Source organism: Motacilla alba, chromosome 13 (assembly GCF_015832195.1).
Source record: "Motacilla alba alba isolate MOTALB_02 chromosome 13, Motacilla_alba_V1.0_pri, whole genome shotgun sequence".
Classification (NCBI taxonomy): domain Eukaryota; kingdom Metazoa; phylum Chordata; class Aves; order Passeriformes; family Motacillidae; genus Motacilla; species Motacilla alba.
In genome coordinates, this window is record NC_052028.1 from 11431774 (window position 1) to 11455951 (window position 24178).

General features: G+C 42.8%; 1 protein-coding gene across 4 annotated transcripts in view; it reads right to left on the reverse strand.

Moving 5' to 3' along the window:
- Window positions 1-273: 273 nt before the first annotated feature.
- The window catches only part of RNF130 (ring finger protein 130), a 55742-nt gene continuing 31837 nt past the window's right edge, over window positions 274-24178 (reverse strand). For 2 of the 4 annotated variants that reach the window (XM_038149929.1, XM_038149930.1), the window contains 3 exons: window positions 19734-19830; window positions 18111-18315; window positions 274-6950 (listed from right to left, as the gene is read on the reverse strand). In XM_038149929.1, coding sequence (XP_038005857.1) covers window positions 6841-6950; window positions 18111-18315; window positions 19734-19830 — 412 coding nt within the window. In that variant the 3' untranslated portion in view covers window positions 274-6840. Of the gene's footprint in view, window positions 6951-13008; window positions 13206-15991; window positions 16086-18110; window positions 18316-19733; window positions 19831-24178 lie in introns of those variants that run through there. The other 2 variants (XM_038149928.1, XM_038149931.1) reach the window with 2 other exon arrangements.

Consider the following 24178-nt stretch of genomic DNA (forward strand, 5'->3'; position numbering starts at 1 on the left):
CGCAAAAACTGTGAGAAGGTGGATTTGTGTCTCCAGCATACTCATAAGCGACTCTGAACCATGTGGCCCTCAATGGCCTTGGATTTCTAGGCTCTAGTACACCAAAATAAAAAACAAAATTTACCTCAGCGTGGGAAAAATCCTCTCTGAAAATGGATCTATTGACAATGTTGTTCCACACTACCCTCTAAGGCAGATCTATAGGAGGGACTGGAGTCACCGGGTGGTGCTTTCATTCTCCCATATTTTCAGACACCAAACTCACAAAGTCCATATTTTTAAACTGCTTTTTATTGAAATGTAGTACATTAGCAAACCCTAACTAGTCGGTATACACTATGAACATACTGGCATATACCACGTAACTACAATACAGTGTTATACTTACATCAAAACATGTCAACAAGTGCTGCTGCTGGCAAGCTACACTTCCACAGGGGCTGGAGAGCTCTGGCTGCCGGGAGGGCACTGTGTCCCTCTGTCCCTGCAGTGTCCCCTGACCCCTGGCAGCTGCTGGCATGTTCAGGTTACCTGGTCACACCGGTGTGACCCACCTGGCAGCAAGCCAGTTCAAACAGACTCTTCATTTTACACACAAACTGGGGTTTTTGTTGTTGTTCGCTGCAGTCTCCTATGCCCAAAGGCCGGGGGGGTCCCCTCTCTGCTGAGATAAAATGATCCTGTTTTGGTGGAGTCAGTGCATAGTTAGCCATGGCCTTGAGCAGGTGATCCTGGACTGGCAAAGTCATCCAGAGAAGCTTTTAGGATTTAACATTTACTTGCAAACTGCAGCAGGGCCACTGGGACAAGCAGAAGAACGATGCTACCACTCCTTTTGCTTCAAAAGGTTATTCCCCTTCACAGGAGCAGTGCAACAGACCTTACCAGTGCTGGGAGCTAAGCCTACACATACGGGGTGGGGAAAGTCTGCCTGCTGATGTGGTGGCATGGGGAAAGTCTCCCGTTCATGCAGCACCTTCCAGCACAAGCAGAAAGCGACAGGCTGGGGCGCTGCCTTGCTGGGACCTCACCAACCTGCACCAGGAGCTTTGCTTAGAGAGCCCCAAACACTCTATTAAACATTCCTGGCTTAACAGCAGCAAAGAACAAATTTACTTTCATGCTCAGACTTTCCTGTGCTGGAGCATGGGAGGGTTGCTGAGCTGTTTTCTGTATGATTCTCCCTCCCAGCACAGCCTGGTCTGTGGGGAGGCTGCAGGCAGCTACAGCTCCTACTGCCTGAACCAGTGAGGGTGTTACAGACACAGGCACAGGGGATCCACAGCAAATCTGATGATCTATGCCTTAACATAGCCCAGCAGAGCTGCTCTGCTGGGAATTAATGGCTCTCGTCCTCCCCGAGGGGTTTGGGCAGTTGAAGATCAAGTCAGAGCCAAGCAAAGGCGAGCCCCAGAGTATGTGAGAAGCAGCAAAACAATAAAAAAAGGCAAATGGCACATAAATGCACACAGCTGAGCTCAGGGAAAAGAATAAAAGCTCCTGGCTCCTGAGGGGCTTCTGGATACAAGTGGAGAAAGGAATAGCCCAGCAGGAGTGAGGGAGCCTTCACATACATGACCATCTGACTTCTGGGCTGTGAACCCCCAGTCCCAGCTGTATGACACTAGCTAATGTTACACCTCAGCCTTGCATTGAAATCACTCTAAGCAGCTTCAACTTTCAATAAAACACTATGCAGTTCTTACTTTGTAGGAATATTAATACTTAATTATCAACTCCTTAGGAAAGGGACTATTTTTTGGGCAACAATTTATACCACAGGGCCCCGAAGCCCAGACCCTGAACATTATTGTGGTAAAAAAGAAAAAAATATTCAGATGTTATTGCACAACCTACACATCAATTTCTGAGCATCTTCATGAGGCAGAAGGGCAGAAGAGAAAAAGGATGCTCCATTCAGTGATCCAGAGAATGAGCATCCCACAACAACAGCCCAGATCCCACACACCCTGCTTTGGCTGAGCACAGCCCTCCAGGAACCTCTGTGCTCCCACAGACTGTGACTGGTTTGGAGCGATGCATCCCCTTGGAGGGGCTGGCTGGCATGGTGATGGCACAGTGAGGTGATGGCACAGTGATGAAGAAGATGCTGGAGAACAGGTGGACAGCAGTGCCTGCACAACGGGGACCTTCACCCAGCTCTCCAAAGGAGGAGGAAGCCAGTAGTAACTGATGGAGTGGAAAGGTAGGGATTAGAATCAAGAGTGTCTGGGAATGTTGCAGGCTTTTAAAAATACTAGGTTAATGAAAGGCAGATAGCAAGGTGTCAATAAGTGGTGCTTTGCAAAGGCTCTGTGAGCAGATTTCATACCCCCCAAAAGCACTTTGCAAGCACCAGGTAAACCTGACACGCCCTTGTGAATTTGGGGTTTTTGGTCAACATCTCAGGACATCACTGGCTGGGGGTTACAGAGCTTCATGGTTCTGCATCAGGAGCAAAAGCCCACCTGGAGTTCTGCTCTTATCACTGCATCCCACAAGGAAGGGGTAGGGAGCACAGCTTTTTCTCTTAATTATTTCAAAGACAAGGGAAAAAAAAGCAGATATGAGCACCAGCATACTGAAGTGCTGTCTACCTCTCCCCTGATTTCCCCCCAGTCTGTTTAGCTGGAACATCTTTCCCTCTTTCACTCCCTCCCCTGCTCCCCATTTTCCAGTGAGTGTGCCAGAGCTGAGGCTGCCCTGCGGTGCAGCAAGTCTAGCAGGGAAAGGAAAAAGTGAAGATATCTTTAAATATAACAACACATATGCAAGCTGTCATGGCACATCACACACTCTTCTGCACCGCTCAGGCTGGAAAATTAGGTCAAGCATGGCTGGGTAACACAGGGTGAAAAAGGAGCAAAAGCTTTACTTGGGAATTTGAAGGTGTTTCCTGAGGTCCCTGCCCTGAGCTCTCCTGTCCTTCTCTCCACACCCTGCAGGGCTGGCAGCAGCCCCGTGGCCCTTGCCTTTGCCCCACTGTGCCTCGGCTTCTGAGCTGCTCTGCTATTTCCTGTGCTGTAAAAAACAAAGGACTATTAGCTAAGCAAAGTAACAAATATTTTTAATAATTGAGTCAACTCACTCGCCAGTTATCCGACTGCAGAGCTGCCTGAACTTCAGCTCAACCCTGATGCCTTCATCCTTCAGCTCATGAACTGACTGTGGCACTACCTCAAACTAAACTGGACTGAACAAGTCCTGGAGCCTCAGCGTGACCCATGTTTCCTGCAGAATTCCTTCTGCTTTCCAGGAGCTGGTAAAAAGCTCTGGGCTCTCCCAAGCCTTTGCACTATTTTACATGAATGTGGTTAAAGAAAACAGATGTGTGAAAGTCTCATAACATTGTCCTAGACATGTTTATTAAACTGGTTTTGGTTTTTCTTTGGCTAATGCAGGATACCTGGCTATTCCTATAGCATCCTCAGGTGCCAGGGCAAGCATCCGAGAGCAAAGGGACAATGCAGATTCCAACACATCAGCTCACTGGAGGGAGCAATTGTGAGGGTCATTAGGAAAATTTTAACATGCTTCAAATTTAATAATTAATGTTGTGTATTATAGGTAAAAAGCACACTTACAGTCTGGTTTCCTACTGGCAATTATCCTCTAAGAACACAAGCAAACCTTGATTTTATAAATGTCTTATGGGAACATGCAAAACTTTCATAGAAGAGGAAGCTGAGAAAGAGAAGGTGGAGTGTTGGGCTTTAAATACTTTAGGAAAACACTTGGAGATAAAAAAGCTTTTTTTTTAATATGAAGAAGTCATAAACTGGATGTTTTCCTGTTAAAAAAAGCACTTTTTTTTAACCTTGAAAATGATTTTCCAAGTTACTGGCACTTACAGTGCTTGGTTGGTTGCCGTATATTTTACTTCTGTGAAATGACTCAACCACACACAGCACCACTGCAGCAGAACAAGAACAACAATGCTCATCAAGCTTTTTTTATATACTGATTAATATTAAAAGGAAAACCTCAAACTTACCAGCACAGCCCAGAAAAAAATCACCCATGTTGCTGTGGTGCCTCTTCCCCATCCTAAATATGACTAACTGGGGAAGGCCTGCTCCAGCACGTCCTGGCATGCACGTAGGGACTGATTGCTTGAACAAGCTTTTAATTTTTCCAGTGTTGCAAGATGTCCCAAATCCAGGATGTCAATTACAAATACCAGCTCCCCTATCCAAGATGCTACAGAACAAATCCATTTTTACATCGCTGTGCCAGACCCTGATCTCCACTGAGGCAAACCTGCCCTCCCCCTGCTTAAAGCCAAGAGGTTCAGTTAGAAATCAGATTTAGCAAAATACAAATTACATTAGTTATTATTTTGCCTTTGGGGGATTTGTGCTTTCTAATTTTTAATTTCCATGCCTCTTCTAGCTTTTCTGTATATTCTGGCACACAGCTCGTGCAACTGGGCTCAGTTGGAGCTGAGAAATCATTGGGTTTGGTTTTGTGCTGAAACTGTGCCCCAGTGACATTCACAGTGGCCTTAGGGGAAATCCCTGTGTTGGGATGGGGCAGCCCCTATGAGAAGGATTTGCCTGGGGCATCAGCACCCCACTCAGTGGTACAAGAGCCTGTCCTACCCAAAATCCCACCAGAGCAGCTCTGTGCTGGCTGGAAGACACTAAGACATGTTGGCATTGAACCAGGTAATCCAGGTATCTGGGTTTACCATAACCTGACTGCCCTCATGGATAAAAACAAACCCATAACATCCTTGAGAGATGGTGATTTTCCTCTCAAGCGTTTGCGTTCCCAAGGCGCCGCTCCCACGTGTCCCTGCTGCTCTCACAGATGTAATTACGAAAACAGGGGCTGCTCAACCAGCCCTTCTGACACTCCCGAGCCCCATACAGGTTCAGCTCAGCCAGGCTGGGCTGGGGAGCAGTGCCTGGGCCCGGGTGCAGCTCAGCTAGGCCGGGATGGGGAGCTGTGCCCCACACCACAGGAGGGATGCTGACCACGACTGCTACTGCCCCAGCCCCTGCGGCACTTCCTGCGACCTTCACTTCTGCTTTGTAGGAGAAAGTGGGTGTCAAAATTGTGCTCTTAAAAAAGTTTGGGGCTTCAGCGCATTTCCAGAGCGAGCTGAATGGCAATAAAAGTGCATTTGGTAAATATCAATGTGGGTATTATGAGAAAAACCTCCCTACACTTCACGCCACCCACTCTTGAATTATCAGATTAAATAAAGCTGACGCACAGCAACAAAAGTCAAAGCATGCTCGGCAAAGAGGCTCATTTCCTCATTTTACAGAGCTGGATTTTTCTTTTTCTCTTGAACATCCATGTTAAATACACAGCTGAACCACACTTCAGAAAAGGATATATGTTAAGCAGACTGCTATACAATTAAAAACATTATAAAGGAGGGGAAATTCCCCTGCTTGCAAAAGCAGGTGAAATTAAAGCATGGCAGGATAAGTCTTACCTTTCTTTTTGGCTTAACTGATTTCTCAAGATTCCTATACAGAGGGTGAAACTGTGTTTCACATTACAAGGACACAAATGAGTTTCTACACCTACAGTAACTCAGACTGCAATGGAGAAAAATCCAAACATTCATTAACAGCTATGCATTGTCTGGTAGGAAACGGTGGAGCAGAAGCGCTCGCTCCTCCATGTTGGCTCATTTGACGAACGCTGTGGATGACTTAGCTCCAGAGGTTCCTCTCTCGCTCTCCATTTCTGCATTGTTCTTTCAGAAGCTTGCGAACAATATCCATTTCACCACCGCTTTTGTCACATGCTGGTAAAAATTGATTTTTCCTGCAGCGTGTCAAAGCAGTAGCTGCTTTCCTTTCTTCTCCTCCTTTCTGCATTCCCATTATTGATGTCAGTGGGAAAGGGCACAGCTCAGAGAACGTATTTGTTAAATAACTGTTGCAGATCTCAACAGGAGAGTGGGATAAGAAGCTTACCTCTTTTCTTCTCTGTGTAATGCCAACATGCTGGCTATTAAAAAACCTCAGTGAAAAATTTGGTGGATTTTTTTACCCCCCACCCCCCAAAAAAAAGTTACGTGAGAAAGAAAGCTAATTTGATTCCTGCATATTTCAAAAAGTCTAATGGTTTTTAGGTAGATCAAGTGCTGGTTCTGTGAATGTCCTCTCTACAGAAAGAGACTCACTTCAGCACACAGAAGGACCAGAAGTATATTCTGTGTATACCATTTTTCTCCTGCTTCAATCAAATTGGAGAAAAAAATCCAAGCATCAAGTTCCTTGAAATCTTTCTGCAAATGCAGGTCCTCTCTGCAGCTTGAACATCAGACTGGCTCGCCACTGTCCAGGGTTAAGTGGGTTGTAGGAAACTCAATGCACTTATAAAGGTCCCTCCCAGAAGGGGCTATTTCACAGTAAGGTTATGGATTGACCGAGATATACGAGTGCTTTTACCAGTCACTGGCCATCTCCTCTACAACCAGTTCCCTTTCTGACATTGCCCAACCATCTGGACAACGAAAAAATTGGAAACAGCAGACGCCTGTGTAAGAGACGCATTTGCAGTTCAGCACAAACTCTCAGGGCCACCGTAAAACCTCTCCTGCATCGCCGTGGCTGGGCCGACACAGCTCCCCATGCTGTTACTCAGCAATTTCCATCAGACAACCTTGCTTGTCACAGCTCTTTGTCACCTCAAAGATGCCACCCTCAGAATCCACCACAGCTGGTCTTCGTCTGTGCAAACGAGAAGGCGGGTTCGTGTTCTGGAAAAAGCAGCTCTTCTTCAGACAAAGGAGATCCATGGAAAGAGTACACAACAATAGGAATGAGAAATGAAAAAAACGGAAAAAGGGCCAGGAAGAAGCATGGATTCCTTTCAGGTTTTGTTCTCGTCGTACATGTCCAAGGCAGGCTCGATGGTTGAGAACTCGCTCTCGTAGACCAGGCTTCGAGGGGACAGAGAGTTACGATGGAAGAAGTGACTGCCTGCAAGAGGTAGAACAAAACCACATTAGCAACACACGTGAACAATGGAAGCACTGAGTAAAGCATCCTCATACCTGTGGGATGGATGCAAACACAGTACACATGGAAAAAACCAGCCACCCTTCAAGACACAGCAGTAACAATCATATGAAACATTTCACCTCTGTTCCTCTGCTTCGCAGCCAATTTAAAGCAACTGCTTTCCATATGCATGAACAGTCACACCTCACTCCAATGGCTCTTTCAGATAAGAGGTCAAGTCTGAGCAAGGCTGGGGCAGGCCGGAGTTTTGCACTTGGTGCTGACTGTTGATCTGCAGCCTTGTAAAGCAGGGATGTGCTTCCTCAGAAGAGCCTGAAATCTCTGGTCAGCACCAACACACTGTGCCCTGCACCAGCACAAAGTGCTTCAGCTTGGGGTCAAAAGGAAGGAGCCGGCAGAGGGAGGGGCTCCCCAGGGACCATCCCATCGATCTGCTGGAAGCCTGACCTCCTCCAGAGCTCAGCAAACTCCATGCACGAGTCACCTTCTAGAAACAGCCACCTATGGATTTCCTTGCACATAACCAAGGAGACCCAACCCTCTTTTCACCGGCAATGACCGAAACAAGCGGCTGTTGATGAACTGAGGAGTGGAAGTCCATTTTTTTTTCCTTGGTGGCCTGGCATTCCTGTGGCTCTCTGAATCCACAGATGTGTTTTTGCAAGGAGCCCAGCCCTCCTGCTGCACAAATGATTCTCTCTGAAAGCATCTATCATCAGATCAGGCCCTTGGCCAAAACGCTTCATTACCTGGTTTCTCGATCCCAGGGGGGATTAGCTGGGAGCAAGGCTGCTTAGATTACAACAGCTACATGAGCCAAACTGGAGGCAACTGAAAAGCTTCCAAGTACATCAAAAAGGCATTCAACAAACTAAGGTGCCTCCAGTTTCAGGCATCAGTGAAGCAAGATGCTTAGGGAATTGTAGTTTTAGCCAGATTTTAGCTGCTTAAATCCCCCTTTCTTTGCCAAATTTTGAGCCCAGCCTATCCCATTCTGAAATAAAGATCTTACAGAAGACATAAGAAAATAAGAATTCAGCTGCTACTGTCCAAAACGCCTTTTCTCCTTTCCCACCCACCCAAGAGATACTGACTTTGTGTGCCCTTTGTTAACAAGTGACCAGCAGGAAAATGGAGTTGGGCAATGGATCTGCTGCTCTTTCACAAGCAAAAGTCAGTGCACACACTCATCACACCATTTGCAGTGAGAATGGGAAGTTGTCATAAGCAAATTAATTTTTAATCTTGTAGTTAACTGAAACAAGAGTGAAATTAGTGGTTACATTGCAGTGGATTGTTGACTCTGCCAGGAGCTTGTATCCAGGTACTTGGAACAAGTGGGCTGTCTCGGAATATATCTCCAGAACCAGTTGGTGGGGAATGATAAATCTGGATCTGAACTGTCCCCCAGATTTACAGGTTTCTAAAACTGGGCAATGTTTAAAATAAAAGCAAATAAATAAATAAATAAATAAATAAATAAAGGTTGAGTGTTTAAGGAAACATAAAGCTGGAAGTGTGACTTCCAGATTATCATGGTCTGTCTCCAAAGGCTGGATTTGATGACCTTAGAGATCTTTTCCGACCTTAGAGATCTTTTCCAACCTTAATGATTCTGTGATTCAAGAAAAAAAACCCCAAACCCTGAACCTGCAATGAAATGATACCGGATAAAACTGATTTCAAGACTGTGTTATGTATGGGTCAGGATCATTTACTTTTTGATGAGTCTCATTTTGCAGTTGAAATAAGCTGTGAATATTGGATATTTCATCCTCTCTTCCTCCACCTGCTGCAATGTTACACACAACCAATGCTCAAACAAACCAAAGGGATTCTGAAAGCTTGGTGCTGCTTTTGTTTTTATTACACAGAAATCAAATGGGGGATTAGAAAGCAGACAGCCCAGGCTGTCATTTCCTCTGTGTGCACCCAGACTTCCACTCTAGCAGGCTTGAGGGAGAGATTTAATCAACAAGCAGAGCAGGTCATCTGACAACAAATATTTTATATTAATCTGGAAATAAGACAGTGTATATCAAACACCTCTAAAATTCTTTACTGTGATGTTTTTGTCCTTCTTGGCAAAGGAAATTTAAACCACTCACTTCCAGGAAGGCTGACTGTTTCCATACAGATAAACATCTCTTGGCTTCCATACCATTTTTGAGACACATCGTTCATTCTTTTCCTAATTGTCTCCTCTCCCATCCAGCACAGCCAGCCCAGAGCTGAGACTCCAGCTGCTCCTCAGTGTTTTCCACCACTCAATCTTCAGGTGCTCCATTAACCAGGTCAGGAGCATTGCCCACAGCTTATGGCTGGAGCAGCAGGGCACAGTGACCCAGCCATGCTCCTCTTAATGCAGAAAACTGCTGTTTGTTTAAAAATGTGGCAATGGTCCAGCTGATAAATTTACTGAATAAATGTATTTTAAGGACAAGTAAAAACATCCGCAGTTCCAAATTCAGCTTATGAATCTGTTTTTCCTATTTTGCACTTACTAAGAAAGATCAAGATTTATCCCTTGGGTACAGAAAACGAATGGGAAGGCTGCATGCAGTTTTAATACATAAAGATGAATCCTTCAGTGCTCTCTGCCACTATTCTTCATTATATGCTTTAAAAGAACTTTTCAGATAACTTGCATTGAGTGTGAAAATAAACATATTACCCTGGAATTGATCTTTATACCTACCATAGAATGCCACCAAAGTGAGGACAAGACTAAGGCCAAAAACTCAGAGACACAGCAGCTCAGGTGCACCAGGATTAAGTATCACCTGGTGTTCCCTTTCCATCTGGAAGAATGTTAATGCCCATAGTCATTAATCAGGGCCATCTTCTGCCACAAGCTGCAGTCCCTTCCACAGCTCCTCCAGCAAAGACTCCTTACTGTGGAAATCTGATCAGAGCACTCCCTACCTTAACCTGTTTTAGACACCCTTTCAGTTAAGGAACAGAGTGGAACTATTTCATAAAGCACCCTTTCCTCAAAGCCAGCTTAGCAGGAAGACTTTAAAGCAACTGCTTTCCATATGCAACAGTCACACCTCACTCCAATGGCTCTTTCAGATAAGAGGTCAAGTCTGAGCAAGGCTGGGGCAGGCCGGAGTTTTGCACTTGGTGCTGGCTGTTGATTTACAGCCTTGTAAAGCAGGGATGTGCTTCCTCAGAAGACCCTGAAAGACATGGTGGGATGACTGGCACAACTGGAGTGCTGCAACAGATGTCTAAAAACTCTTCAGAAGGGACAAAAAAGGAAGGAGACTTCTTGGGGTAGCCTGTGGTGCTCATAGAGCCACTTCCCAGGATTTACCAGCAGTCCCAGCTACCTGGGGCGGTCCCAGCAGAGGTCAGCAGATGTGATACCCAGCTACAAGAAGGGCTGGGAGGGGGGTCTGGGAAACTGCAGGCCTGTCAGCCTGACCTTGGTGCCAGGGAAGGCCATGGAACAGATCATTTTAGTGCCATCACATGGCACATCCAGGACAAGCAGGGGGTCAGACCCAGCCAGTGTGGGTTTAGGAAAAACAGGTCCTCTTGACCAACCTGGTCTTCTGTGGCAAGGTGACCCACTCAGTGGATGAAGGAAAGGCTGTGGATGTGTCTAACCTGTACTTTGGCAGAGTTTGACACCGTGTCCCACAGCACACTCTTGGAGACTGGCTGCCATGGCTTGGAGAGGTGCACAATACACGGGTTAAGAACAGGCTGGATGGCTCAGCCCAGAGAGCAGTGGGGAATGGAGTTACATCCACAGGGCTCAGAACGGGGGCCAGCTCTGTTTGATGTCTTTATCAATGAGCTGCATGAGGAGATTGAGAGCATCCTCAGTCAGCTTGCAACTGACACCAAGTTGGGTTGATCTTCTGGAGGGCAGGAAGGCTCCACAGATGGATCTGGATATGCTGGATCAAGGTATTTAAAAGATACAGATGTGGCACTTGGGGACATGGTTTAGTGGTGGGCTTGGCAGTGCTGGGTTAATGACTGGACTTGATGATCTTAGAGGGCTTCTCCAACCTAAGAGGTTCTATGATTCTATGAAAAACTTTGGGGATTTCCTTCTGTCCATCCAGAGTTAAAAAAAATTAAAAAAAAAAAGAGTTTCTGGGATGAGGTAGAGTCCATCTTTTAACATATTTATTTCATTAACAGATAAATATGCACTGATTGCCTGACCTCTAAGTAACCTATCTAAAGTTGTATCATTATTAACACTGTGTTGAGACAATTGTTAGAGGCTCAAAAGAAAAACTGGAAAAGATGATGCTGAGTTATTTCAATCTTCCATGGAGGGAAATGCACTAAAAAGTCCCGTCAACCCTTTTGTTCCAAATATCACTCAACTTCTCCTTCTGCTGCTGTTCTGAAGAAGAAACATGAACTGGAACTATTATGGTGCCTTTTGCATCTGGGTCACTGCACTGCTCACGCGGTCCCTGCCCAACAGAATTAAACAGCACTTATGGAATTTTGCTTCAGGAGACAAGCACAAACTTATCAGTTTTACTACTGCTGTTGAGAGACGAGTGAAGAAAACATGTACCATAGCTTGTTCCCTAAATCATGCTCTAACCACATTCCTCCACTTTTGGCAACAACACTCAGTTGACACATGCTGTACGTTACAAGCACACAGCCCTCAAACACAGAATGTTTAAGGTTTTTTTTCTTCTCATGAGTAAGTCCGATGGGGTTTTCCAGTCTTTCAAAATGCACTTACTGCTCTATTGATTTGTTTCCATATTTCTTTCAGAATTTCACAAGGACACACTGAAGAAGAATTCTATTAAATGCACTGAAGCTATCACATTCTTCACTGCTTATTATAAAAGCTGCCTTCTCAGCTGAAGCCTGATGGACAAATAAGAATTAAGAAACTATTTTAATGTAGCATCTGGCTGTGTTCCTAAATTCTAAAAGTGCCTATACATAAAAATAAAATTAAATTAAATCCTCTAGTTCCCAGTACATAAAAAAATTAAATCTCACAGCAAAATTGCTTCTCTCTGTTCATTTAATTAAATTAGAAGGCATTCACTTTCTACATCTTGATCTGAGAACAACAAAAACAACTGAACGCAGAATAGTTTTTAACTTCTGTCAATTACTTTTTCCTTCCCTACTTGTTACCCTCATTTACCCATCTCGTTAAGTCAAGCATTAGCATTTGGCTGCGACTCAGGCCTGTGTGTTTTAACTGACTGTTGTGAAATTACTCACACAGGGCTTGCATAACTTGCATGAAACAGCCAGAGTGAGGACAGCGAGGGGAGATGTTTTCCCTCTGTCTCCTCATCAGTACAGAAGCTGTGGCAAGAAAGGACATGCTTGCACAGAGCTTCTACATTAAAGAGCGTTATCAATCTTCCATGATCTGAATTTGAACCAAAACAAACCCCTGCCACTGATATGAAAGGAGGCTTCACACATGGCAGCGGGGAAATGCTGCATTTTCACTTGTTATTTGGAAGGAAGAAGCGGTTTAGAGCAGCTTCACTTTTATCAAAAGGAGGGCAGGGTGAAAGTAAAAGACAGAAAAGGTTTATCATTTGTGTTTTGAGACCACAGCATTGCAAATCTCCAGCAATGCCTGGCCTCAAGGCAAAAACCATACTGCAGTGCTCCTTAGGGCGACCAGGAGTGTTACAGGAGGACACACTGAGAAAATGTTCTTATTTCAAATTAATTCTCAGCTGGAGTCGAGGTAAGTCCATTATTGGAGAATTGACAGCTTGACCCAGCTTTTTCCCTAACAAACTGATGTCAAATGATTGCTAACAACACTTTTTAGTCACTTCAGTGGCAGTCAAGTCACTTGACTGGCATCATAACAAGGGCACTGCATGAGATTTCCACTACTTAGCTTGTGTCCCAAATGAATGGAGAATAAGAGATCTGCAAAGACGAAATCATTCAGAGGAAATAAAGCACCTTGTAAAATTTACAAAATGCTCTCAGATTGGAGTACTAACACAGAAAGCCCAAGAAAAATGAAATTCTCACAGAGTAAGATTTCATAATTAAAGGTTTTTTTTATTTCTTCACTTTTTCTTTAATACAAAGCTTTGGCATCAGCAAATTTTATGAAAAAATAGAATGTACTAAATAATTGCTTGTGCTGCATGATCGATAAATGATGCATAAAAATAGGTGTCTCTCTCCAAGGCAATCGGCCGGAAAGCGTTTCTTCAATAGCATTCTGCTCTGCAGGGCAGAAAAAAAAGGAACAAAATATTTATGTTAAAGTTAATACTGCCAATACTAAAAAAAAAAAAATAAATGAAAATCCTGTATGAAAGTAAGTTAGTGAAAAATGATTAATTATACAAAGCCAGAGCATTAAGAGATGTCTGTATTTGTCACATCATTCCTACAGGACAGCCAGAGGTCTGAGCACTTCTAAGCTTTTGAGGACACTCCATCTGCTACTGCAAACTTTCTCTAAGTGGTGCTATCCAACATTTGGGCTTTTTGGGCTTAAACCCACACTTACACAGTAATTTCTGACTCTTCCCTAGGAAGCAAGGCAAATTGTGCTGCTTCTGTTCTTTCAAACACTGCCTAAAACTTTTTATACTGGTGCTGTAAGGGTATTTTGAGACCAAGAGAAAGCAGCTGGTTCCTTATTTAATCACTTAGACAATGTTTACTTTAATCACAACTATTTAAAAATGCATGTGTGTATATTTATACACACACACAAACATACATATACACAGCTAAATAAGCATGTACTCACAGCTCCAGAACTAATGCTCTAAATATGTTTAAGCTGTGGGAAGGACACAGTAAAGAAAAGGTACAGGATATGTTTTTAGGTGAGTTTTAAAGCAGAATTTCCAGTCTTTTACTCGCATCAGCATATTACATGGCCTCATTCTTGCTACTGTTGTTTTTCAATAAGAAAACCACCTCAGATTCCTCTTGAAACACTACCATAAGAAAGGCAGGATGTGCCAGCATTGCTTTTTACATGGAGAGCAGCATAAAAAGCAGGTATGCTGTTTAATAGAAAAAGCAATGAGGAGGAGCTGCCATATATTTGGCATGATATTCAGCACGGGAAATTCTTTGTCTGGCACTGGGAAGGTGTCAGTGAAACAATAAATCTTAGCATTAGTGTCATTTTAAAGAGTCTAAAATGAGTAATCGAACCCAGCAGCACTTGTGGAGGCTGATCAGATCCCAAAGGATTCAGATGAAGAGCTGCTGAGGTTAAAGGCCACAGCCAAGAACCTCAGTTACACAAAAAGTGATTTTTGAAGCTCTGGTTGCTGGGTTGTGAGTTTTCTCAAGTCTGTCTCAAGCACACACTTGATGTGCTTGCATTTCAATTCCTATCACCGAGAACAGGAGCTCTCCTTGTATGAGCACACCCTTTGTTTGTACTGAGGGAACATCCCTGTGAAAACACTTTGCTGGAGGCCCAAAGTCCCTGCCAATGTGCAGCAGCTTGTCCTTGCAGTAACAACAGTCCCAGATCCCACTGAGCAACAAAAAGAAGAGTTGCAAGGAAAGGCAGAAATGCAGCTGCTATCAGTGCCCACATCTGGATGAGACTTCATGGGCTCCAGCTGCTCCTCCTTCCCAGGGATGTGCAAGTGCCCAGCAATGCAGGCATTCCTGTTCTGCAGCTCATCTTGCCCCATGCTTTCCCAAGCTACTTTTCCAGGCAGATTAAAGATTAACTATGTTCAGCTGCAGCTCTGTCCCCAAGTTGCTGACTGATGGCTGCAACTTCAAGATTTTGACAAATGGAAAAAAAAAATCAGTAGACTTGATAGGGCTTTTTGAAGTTCTGAAGTTTTCTTCATGAAGCCCTTTTGGAATCAGCATATGAAAAGAGGAGGTAATCAAATGAGTGGTAATCAAAAATCCCTGATGACCAATATTATGGACCCTCCTGAAGATCATTAGCTTGAGATTGCCTAAAATTTTACTCTGGGGACTCTTTGATGCCTAAAATTTTACACTGGAGACTATTGGACATATTTCCATCTTATTGAGGACACCTTATATTTTCCAAATAGAAAAAGAAAAAAAAATCCAAAGAAAATGTTTATAAAGCTGCATTTCCCAGCTGCATTTCCTTGGATCTCACCCCACTTCTGTAGAGAGATCAGCACTTTAATGGAAACTCAGCTGTGTCAAGATGTTCAGATACAAAGAAAGATGTTGACACTTTGCCTTCCCAAATAAAAAATTAAATTAAGATTAAACATATATCCTGAGCCCAGATATTCTGTACACCTACATGAAAATAACTAGATGAACCTAGTTAATAGATTTGCAAAACAGATTTATACTTGGCCACACACTGAATTAAAAAAAAATACTGAAAGTCATCTGCTAGGGTAATTTCTAGTCCAGCCTGCCTGAAGGAAGGCTAGGGGTTTCTACATAGGTAAAGAAAGCATGGAAGGAAGCATCCCTTCATTTAAGAGAGAAGAAACAGTATTGCATTCATTGCTTTCATCTCTCCCTCACCTAAGAGGAAAAAGGTAGTTTTCCATTTAAACACCTTTTTTTCCCCCTTAGCTGAAAGTGTGCAAACTAGGAATACAGGATTATTTTTTTTAATATTAAATTTGACTATAAAATTGAGGTGGAAACTGTAAAAGGTAACTGCTGGTAGTAAGTTTTGGCTCTGGCAGGTGAATTTTGAATGTAGGAATTTAATGGTAGAAATCCAATGTTTACCTAGAACATTGATCAAAAACTGACCATAAATATTCTCTGTTTTCCCCTTTTCATGTTTCCACTTCGCAAAGAGATTTCCTCAGACAACCCAGCTAAATATAAATTAAGAGGGACTTTACATGTTGCCCTGAAACCTGCTGTTAACAGAGACACTTGTGTTTGAGAAAAGCAGGAAATGAATTTGATTCCTTGAAAACTACACATTCCCCCTTCTGCTGGTATTTATTCCCAATGTTGTCCATGACACACACCCACCAGAAACGCACAGAAACATCTGAGTATTTACTTACTCATTAGCATTCAAGCTAGCTGTGGCTTTGATGATCATGTAGCAGAGTGTAAGGGCACTGAGGAGGCCAAAACTGGCAATAATAAACCATTCTTCTGTTGACAAAGGAAAGGGAGGAAATCACTCGTGGGAGAAAGCGATGCCAATATTTCCCTCAAACACCACTGGCGGAAGGCAAGAGGCTTCTAAGCCATGACTGGCCCCAGGAGGTGAAGCAGAAGGAGGTTAAGCCACAGAGTTACTGACGGGAGAAGGCTAGCAAAGAAGAAGTGGAGAGAGGTGCAGAAAAAAAGCATGGCACAAACAGTATTTCCTGGCTGAGCCCAAGGGTTAGTGATAAAGAAGTTACTTAACAATGTAAAGTGAAATGCAGCATCAAGGGAAAATGTAATGAAAACTCTGTCCACCCCCAAGTCAGAAAGACAACTGTCAGGTTGGGTTAGGTTTGGTGAGATGCAGCTCTTTCACACACCCAAAGTACTGTCACACTTGAACTGTGTCTTTGCCTCCTCCCTCCTGAATTTATGTTGTAGTGTTATTTAAAACCCAACAAAAATCAGGACAGATTGCTCAACAGTAAACATAACTACAGTTTTCTACTTAATAGACAGATATACCCACACAAAAATAATTTCAATACTAGGGTAGACACATACACGTATTAAATAAAAAGTAATACAAAGAAGCCTATAAAAGAATGTTCACTATTCAAAATTCTCCCCAGGATCAAGCTGGCATACAGTAACAGTTCAGAACACAAACACTGTTGTTGAACAGCTTTTGGTTTAACTCTGATGCATCAAAGAATGCATGTGTCATCCATAAATACAAACATTTCAAGAGCCCTTATAAAGCTTTACTTTATAAACATTGTTAGAATGAACTGTTGGTGGTTATTTCCTGTTTCACCCTGGCATCCCATCTGTGCACAAGCAGCACAACAGCTGGGAACAGACAGTAAAGAACACCTTCTGAAAAGGCAATTAGTAAAAAGTGAAAACTACAGTTTTCCCACCCATGAAAAACAAGCAGCACAGCAATGGATCTGTTCTTCTTCAACACAACTGAGTGCAAGGTGAACACTGGATGGCAAAGTGACTTACTGGCTTTGTGGAGAATCCAGATTTTGTATGTGGATTTTCCCATTTCAGATCAAGACATTTCTAGATATAGACTATGTTTGTTATGACATGAGGGTTTTTTTGTTTTTTTTTTTAATGAGACATTTACTGTGCGACAGCATCTAAAGAAACACTCCTATGAACTGCATTGGTTTCACTGCCTTGTATACATGTATCAGAGGCAACCAGTGTCACTAAGTTCAAAATCTAGATCACAGATGCACATAAACAAAATACAAGCAGAAAATTAGACTATTGTACTGCACAGATTCTATTGTTCAATTCAGCCAGAAAAACAACCATTCATGCATCAAGTTGAGACTGTACAGCATATGGAAAACTGATGCAATTCCACCTGTGTAGAATTTATTTTAGTGCTATTGTACATTAAAAAGTCTTGGTAAATTCCAGTAAGTGGAAATTTTCCATGCTACTCTTATGGTTAAGAGCTTTCAAGCAGAGCAGGAACAGTTTTCTGATGTTATAAAACACTTGGACAATACTCAAATGTTGGCACATCAAATGCTTCTTTAAGTCACAAATTTTGTAAGAAAAAACACCTGCTAAGTGACGTCAGAATTACAGTAGCAATGTTCTCAGGGGAAAAAATGTCTGCAGAAATAGCTATCAGCTAAAATATTTATATTTGTATAAATTATTGCATGTAAAGTATTCTAAAGGGATAAATAACAGTTTTGGCAATCCAGCTTCTTGTGCTGGTTACCAAATTCAGGAAGGTTATTTTGGTGCCATTTCAGTTCATCCAGGGTTCTTTGTATGCGGATCTAAATGGATATACCATTAATAATGGAAGTGTTGGCACTGTCATACCTAGAATTATTGGTTCCAATAAGGAGCATATGCCTCTTGCAGAGACACTGAGGTCACCTTTGTCCCTGCAGGGACATCCATCACCAGGGCCCTGCAGCAGAGGGACACACACACACACACCCCCCCCACAGGAGCTGTAGACAGTACCGGGAGCCGAGGGACACTTACTTGTCACTGCAATGTTGATCTCTCCTGACCTTGGTGTCAGCTCCCCGTCCTGTGGCAGCTGTGACATGCCCGAGGTGCGCAGGGGCTCCAGGCTGAGGGAGCTGTCGGTGCCGAAGTCGCCGAGGGCCGAGCGCCGGCTGGCCGGCTGCCCCCGCGTCAGCCTCTCCATGTCAAAGGCGACGTTATCCGTGCACGGCACGTTGGGCTGTGGAAACACAGCTCCACGTTACAGTGGGCAGTGCTCTGCCTGCAGCACTCCCACCCGCTGAATGGAACCACACACACACGCTTTGCTCAGCTGCTGGGGCTGTCCTGAGGTCACACAGGCGAGAAACACACGAATGAACAACTTCTACCTTGTGGCATTCACATTCCCTGAAATAATTCCTTCACTCAGGATTTTTCTCCTGGGAAGCTGAGAAGCCTCAGAGAAAAGGGAAACAATTCTTATCTCATTTGCTTCTCCTCTGTTTTGCTCATGTGGAATGTGTTTAGAGATTGCTCACCCACAGGTGATAGTTTCATTGCATTCTGCTGTGAGTTGTTTTGACTTGTTGGCCCATCAGGGCCAAGCTGTGTCAAGACTCTGGAAAGAGTCACGAGTTTTCATTATTATCTTTTTAGTATTTAGTAAGTCTCTTTTCTGTATTCTTTAGTATAGTTAAGTATAGTATTCTTCAACATAATATCGTATTATAAAGTAATAAATTAGCTTTCTGAGAACATGGAGTCAGATTCATCATTCCTGCCTTCATCAGGGCATTCCCAGCAAATACAATACTACCTCTTAAAGAGGAGAAGGAAGAAGCAGAAAAAAGGACTGAGATACAAGGAAGGGACTCAAACACACCTCTATCATAGCCTATGCCTGTATGGTTTACCACAATCATGACAAACTCTGAATTCTGTATCCTTTTCTAAAAACTCAGGGATGTTATTAACTGCAAAAACAGGTCATCCACAAAATATCTGCTACTATTTCTTAGGAAATGTGCAAATTTGCGACTGACAGTTAAAAATGGAGGCCTGATTATTCTCACTGTCTTGAATCAAAAGCCACTTTAGACAGTCTCTCTATATGTTCTTCTCTTACTTTGAAAAGAGCATCACTTCCACTTTGTAATTTTTTTCCTCATACAGGAAAGATTAAAAAAATCTGCTTTGAGGTTTCACTGCTATCCCTTTGTGAACTGGTCAATGAAAGAAATCCTTGGGGATCCCGTAAGACATGAGCTGCTTGAGGAAAACTCACTGGCCTTGGCTAGGGCGGGGCTTTAAATGTGCAAATTTAAGACTGCCTACAGAAAACCACAAGAACAAGAGACTCAGTGAGTAAATTTAACAAGAAGAGTTGAAAGGACTTGAGAAAAAGGAAGATTACAGAGAATCTAACATACTTCCAGTAGATACTTGTCATAAATGCAAATAAACACTATATATTCTCGATTACCAACCAGGGAAAGGCAGGAAAACAACAAATTGACACCAAAGAAATTGGTAAAAATCCCCAAATATTTTCTGAGTAAGGGTACTGGAACACCCTTCCCCCTCTCTCCCCTGCAATTATTCTTTCTATTTTGGGTCTCAGACATGGGAGGAGGAGGTCACAACCAAGCAACTTACCACAATTCCCAGTGCCTTCAGAATGTTCAATTTACACATTGGACATGTACAGTGCTCACTGAGCCATGGATCCACACAGACTTTGTGGAACACGTGCCTAGAAGAACAAAGAAGGCACATACATAATTTGCAAACAATTCTATTTAATACAAACTACTCAAACTGTTGCATAGTTGTTGTTTTTTTTCTTCTTATTTTAAAATACATGCAATTCTTAGAATTGCCAGTATTCTGTGCTAATTGCAGTAATTAAAAAATAAATTAAAATATTGCTTGTTGTTGTCTCTCTTTACTAATAGTTTGATTAGGAGGAAACACTTGATTTTCGTTCCCCCTTCACCCCTCTCCCCCTTTTATTGTGGATATGAGTAGTGGATGTAAGGTAGAAGAACCAAGGTAATGCCCTTTCCACCATAACCTTGTCTACAGTCCTGTCTCAGTTTTGATGCAGAATCTTGAGCATAAACCTGGTAGAAAGAGCACAGACCCATCAGCTGTCAATTTTGTCCACAAGTCAGTGGAACCAACCCAAACACACTCCTGTTTGACTTTGAAAAGGCTTTTATAATTATCACATTGAAGCAGAAAGAAGGCTTTCCCTGCCATCCACATTTCTTGATATCAAGAAGGAAAACATGTCCATCACCATACGGTTGTCATAAAAATAAAAGGAAAGGCAAACTGGGCTTTCAGAGATGGAAAGGCAAATTGGGCTCCTACTTGCAAAGCAGGGAACTCTGCAATAGGAAACAGTCTGAATTGCCTCCTACACTGCATTCAAAATCTTAGTCACATACATGGATATAAATGTAAACGCTGGGATTGATATAAACCAGTATAACAAGGAAGGACTATGAAGAGACCAAAACAAGATATATAAATTAAAGGAAGTAAAGGAGATGCCCTCTTAGCTTTTCAAAAGGCAAAGAACTTTTCAGAGCATATTCATGGGAGGAATGGGTATCACAAGACTGTCTGTCCAATATGGCTTTAGCAAATGCTCATAATAACCCAGTCTGAGTAACTGCCTATGTTAATTCCTATGATAAGAGCCTTGATCCTTAATTTCCAGTGGTGCTGACTGCAGAGCAAGAAGCCAGTAAGAGCAGGCACACCCAAACACGACAGACTGGTGATCACGACAAAGATCAGCAATTACAAGGGCTGCTTAGTCAGCAAGGAGCTGAGCTCTGGAGCCAGCAGGGAAAGGGGCAGGGGCAGAACAAGCAGGTCTTGGCATCTATTAGAGGCAGCAGCAGGATCTGGAAGAGGTGGCCATGCGTGCCCCAAGGCAACACAAAGCAGAGATACTTTCTCTGTCCCCTTCTTGCTTGGGTTACACTTGCGTTCTGTGCCAAGAAAGCTCATCATGGAATCTGGGAGTTCTTTGCTCCCTATCCCATGGGATTTTAAAACCAGAGATCAAATAAGGCATGTTACCAGATAATTCTCTCTTAAATCTCTGAAAAGCAACCTGAAAGGCCTTCTGAAACTGTTAAACATGGCAAAAGACAGTATATAATTATATAACAGTCTATGTCTACTCAGGCTGATGGAGGGACTAAAGAATATCAACATAATGAAGTTCTAAGCAGCTACAGCTGTATGTCCTACCTGTACTAACTAAAGATGCAGAATTAGGGTGTGAAATACTTGACAGAAGATGGACAGGCAGCAAAATAATTTTGCTTGTCTCTATCTCAGATAATACAGGAATAGAAACTTAAAGGACTTCAGTTAGCCACTTGGCTGGCCTGTGTCCTCCAGGAAGCTGGCAATCAGAAAAAACAGGGTATGTGCAGTACCTTCTGTTTAAATCACAGACTCAAATAGACTCACTTCTATTATTATTAAGTCCTATGGATACCCTTTATTACTCACAAAACTACAGGAAACAATGTTTAGAAACTCTGGGTGATACATTATGGTTTGAAATATTCTGAAACACAGAGAGATACTATTTTTCTAAGTTAGGTAAATTATTACTTTTATTTGCTTATGTTTGAAGTCTCTGGAGTCTGTTTTTTAAAGTAGAACAAACCTGAAAATCTAGTATTTTGAGCAAGAGCAGACATCAAGACTCCACAGAAGTATGAAAACAGCTTTATTACATCATTATTGGCAAATCAGTGCTGCAGAAGCACTCAGATCAAGTGAAGCAGGCGACTGATACAGATGCCAACATGTATTCACGAAATATTATGAGTTATTTTAAAAAGTCATTAGCACTTTGATATATTTATATACACAGAACAATTGTTTTTATGACCTCCTAATTCTTTGCTTTTAGTTCCTAAATCTTCAAGGATGTTTATTAATGTGTTTCAAAGAAGTGCAGTTCTCTAAAGGTTATTGATTTTGAAAGCATGGCTCTGCCTACAACTCACACAGTTTCTCTACCTCTTAAAAGTTTGCTGATAACATCATTGTGGCTTAGGCTCTGTCTGGATTTCTCTGTTTGCAAGAGTTAAAAAGCAGTTATACAGCAATGACGACAGCAAACAAGAATTATTTCAAAACCTCACTCTGACAAAGTAAGCCCTTGCAATTTCTGCTCTCATAAACCTCCTCCATCTTCCTACTTCTGTAATTGGTATTCCAGGATCATAAACGTGACGAGTTCCCAGCCAGCTGCTCTTGGTCACGACGCTGCTGACGTTCCCCAGGAGCCACAGGCTGGGTGTCAGGTGTGACACAGCCTGGGGCTGGGGGAAGCAGGGCCAGCAGCCAGGCTGGCAGCACTGACGGAGTCTCCCATGCGGGCACAGCTTCAGGCAGGTGACCTGCAGGTATTTTTCCACTCTGTCAGCACACCCAAACCAGTGCCCTCCAGCTGGTAACAAACACCATAACACTGACTCATGTACAATTCAGCTTCTTTGCAGCATTTCACAGGGGAGCAAGTGACTTAGGAATCTCTTTTGGTGGTGTAAGGCCTCCAAATCCACACATCACAAAAGGAGAAGGGTTGAATGATTTACAAGTGCTGTTTCCCTAGAGCTCACTACCCTTCCCTGCTCTCGGTGCAGCATCCCACCAAAGGGATCTTGGCTGCTGCAAAGCAGGTTCTCTGGCTACTGCTGGAGGAGCTGCTCTCCTGGCCCTGGGGTCCAAGGCACTGCAGAAGCAGAAAGGATGCCATCAATACTCTATGTTAATTTGGGGTCTTAAAAAGGCAGCTCTTTGCAGCAGCACAGAATCAAACATGAAAATCTGAGAATCCAGTTCAGTCACTTTTGTCACTTTCCTCCTTCTTGCCCAGGACAGGAATTAAAACTTTGGCTCAAAAGCCATTTATTTTACAGTATTTGCTACTCTTTTATTATTTTCCTATGTTGTTAATTAATTCCTTCCTTCCTTGGCCATCTTTCTGTCCTTTCCAATGTCATCTTCTGTTCTTCTTTATCCTGTCACTTTGTTCTCCCCTTCCCTTATCTCTCACTAATCCTTCACACTACCCACTCCTGATCACTTTTCACCTAGTGCCTGTTCAGCCCCTAGGTGCAACAGTGTGATGGTAAAATAAAGTTATCTGAATAAGGAAAATTGTCCATGAGGTTTGTCTTTTGCTAGGATCCCTCTGACATTTGCTTCCTCTACTCACTTTTCACTGACATAATGACTTTCACAAAAGACACATTCCTCAAGCTTGGAAGCCTAAAACAGATGGCTGCTTGACCCTCTGTGCACTAAAGCTATAGGTATGACCACAGGCTGCTGGTACTGAACATCTCTCCCTGAAGCAAAAATGAACTACTGCAAACAATGCAGGTGAATTTCTACCATTTCACTTTAGTTTATTTTTAAATTGGCCACAATTTCTCGCATGCCACAAACCTTTACATCACAAATGTGGTGTTTCACTACAGAACTTTAGGTGCAACTCGCTCAGCTGCTGGTAGATTTTCCTGCTGTGTGTCTGCCCAGACCAGATTCCTCTGCTGAAGCACAGTGTGACAGACCATACTTAACTGCAGAGAACAACTGTGCTACTAAAGGGAAAGGCTACTTTTAAATTGATGAAAGCAGCAAAGATGTCACATGTCAGTGATTCCTACTGTCTAATGATTACAACAGGAACAGTGAGAACTTCTAGCCTTTTATTTGCTTCCTCTTGGTCAAGTAATTTTCTCCATGGTTTCCTTGCAATTTATTTTATCATCTGGCTTAGAAACTCTCTTGTAGGCTTTGTTTTATTGTCTATGTGCTGTTTTTTCTTTTTTCTCTTTTTTTTTTTTAACTAACATTGCATACTGCACTAAAATGGAAGGTTGAAATATGAGGAAGCAGAAAGGAATTAAACCTCCATAACAAGATTTGAGGAGAAGCATCTCAGGTACTGAAGACTGAAAAATCTCACATGGAATCTGAAATTTATTGGGCCCATCTCTGAAGGTACTAGTTGGCTTTTCATCTACAAATATAAAAATGTCTTGTGGAAAGCA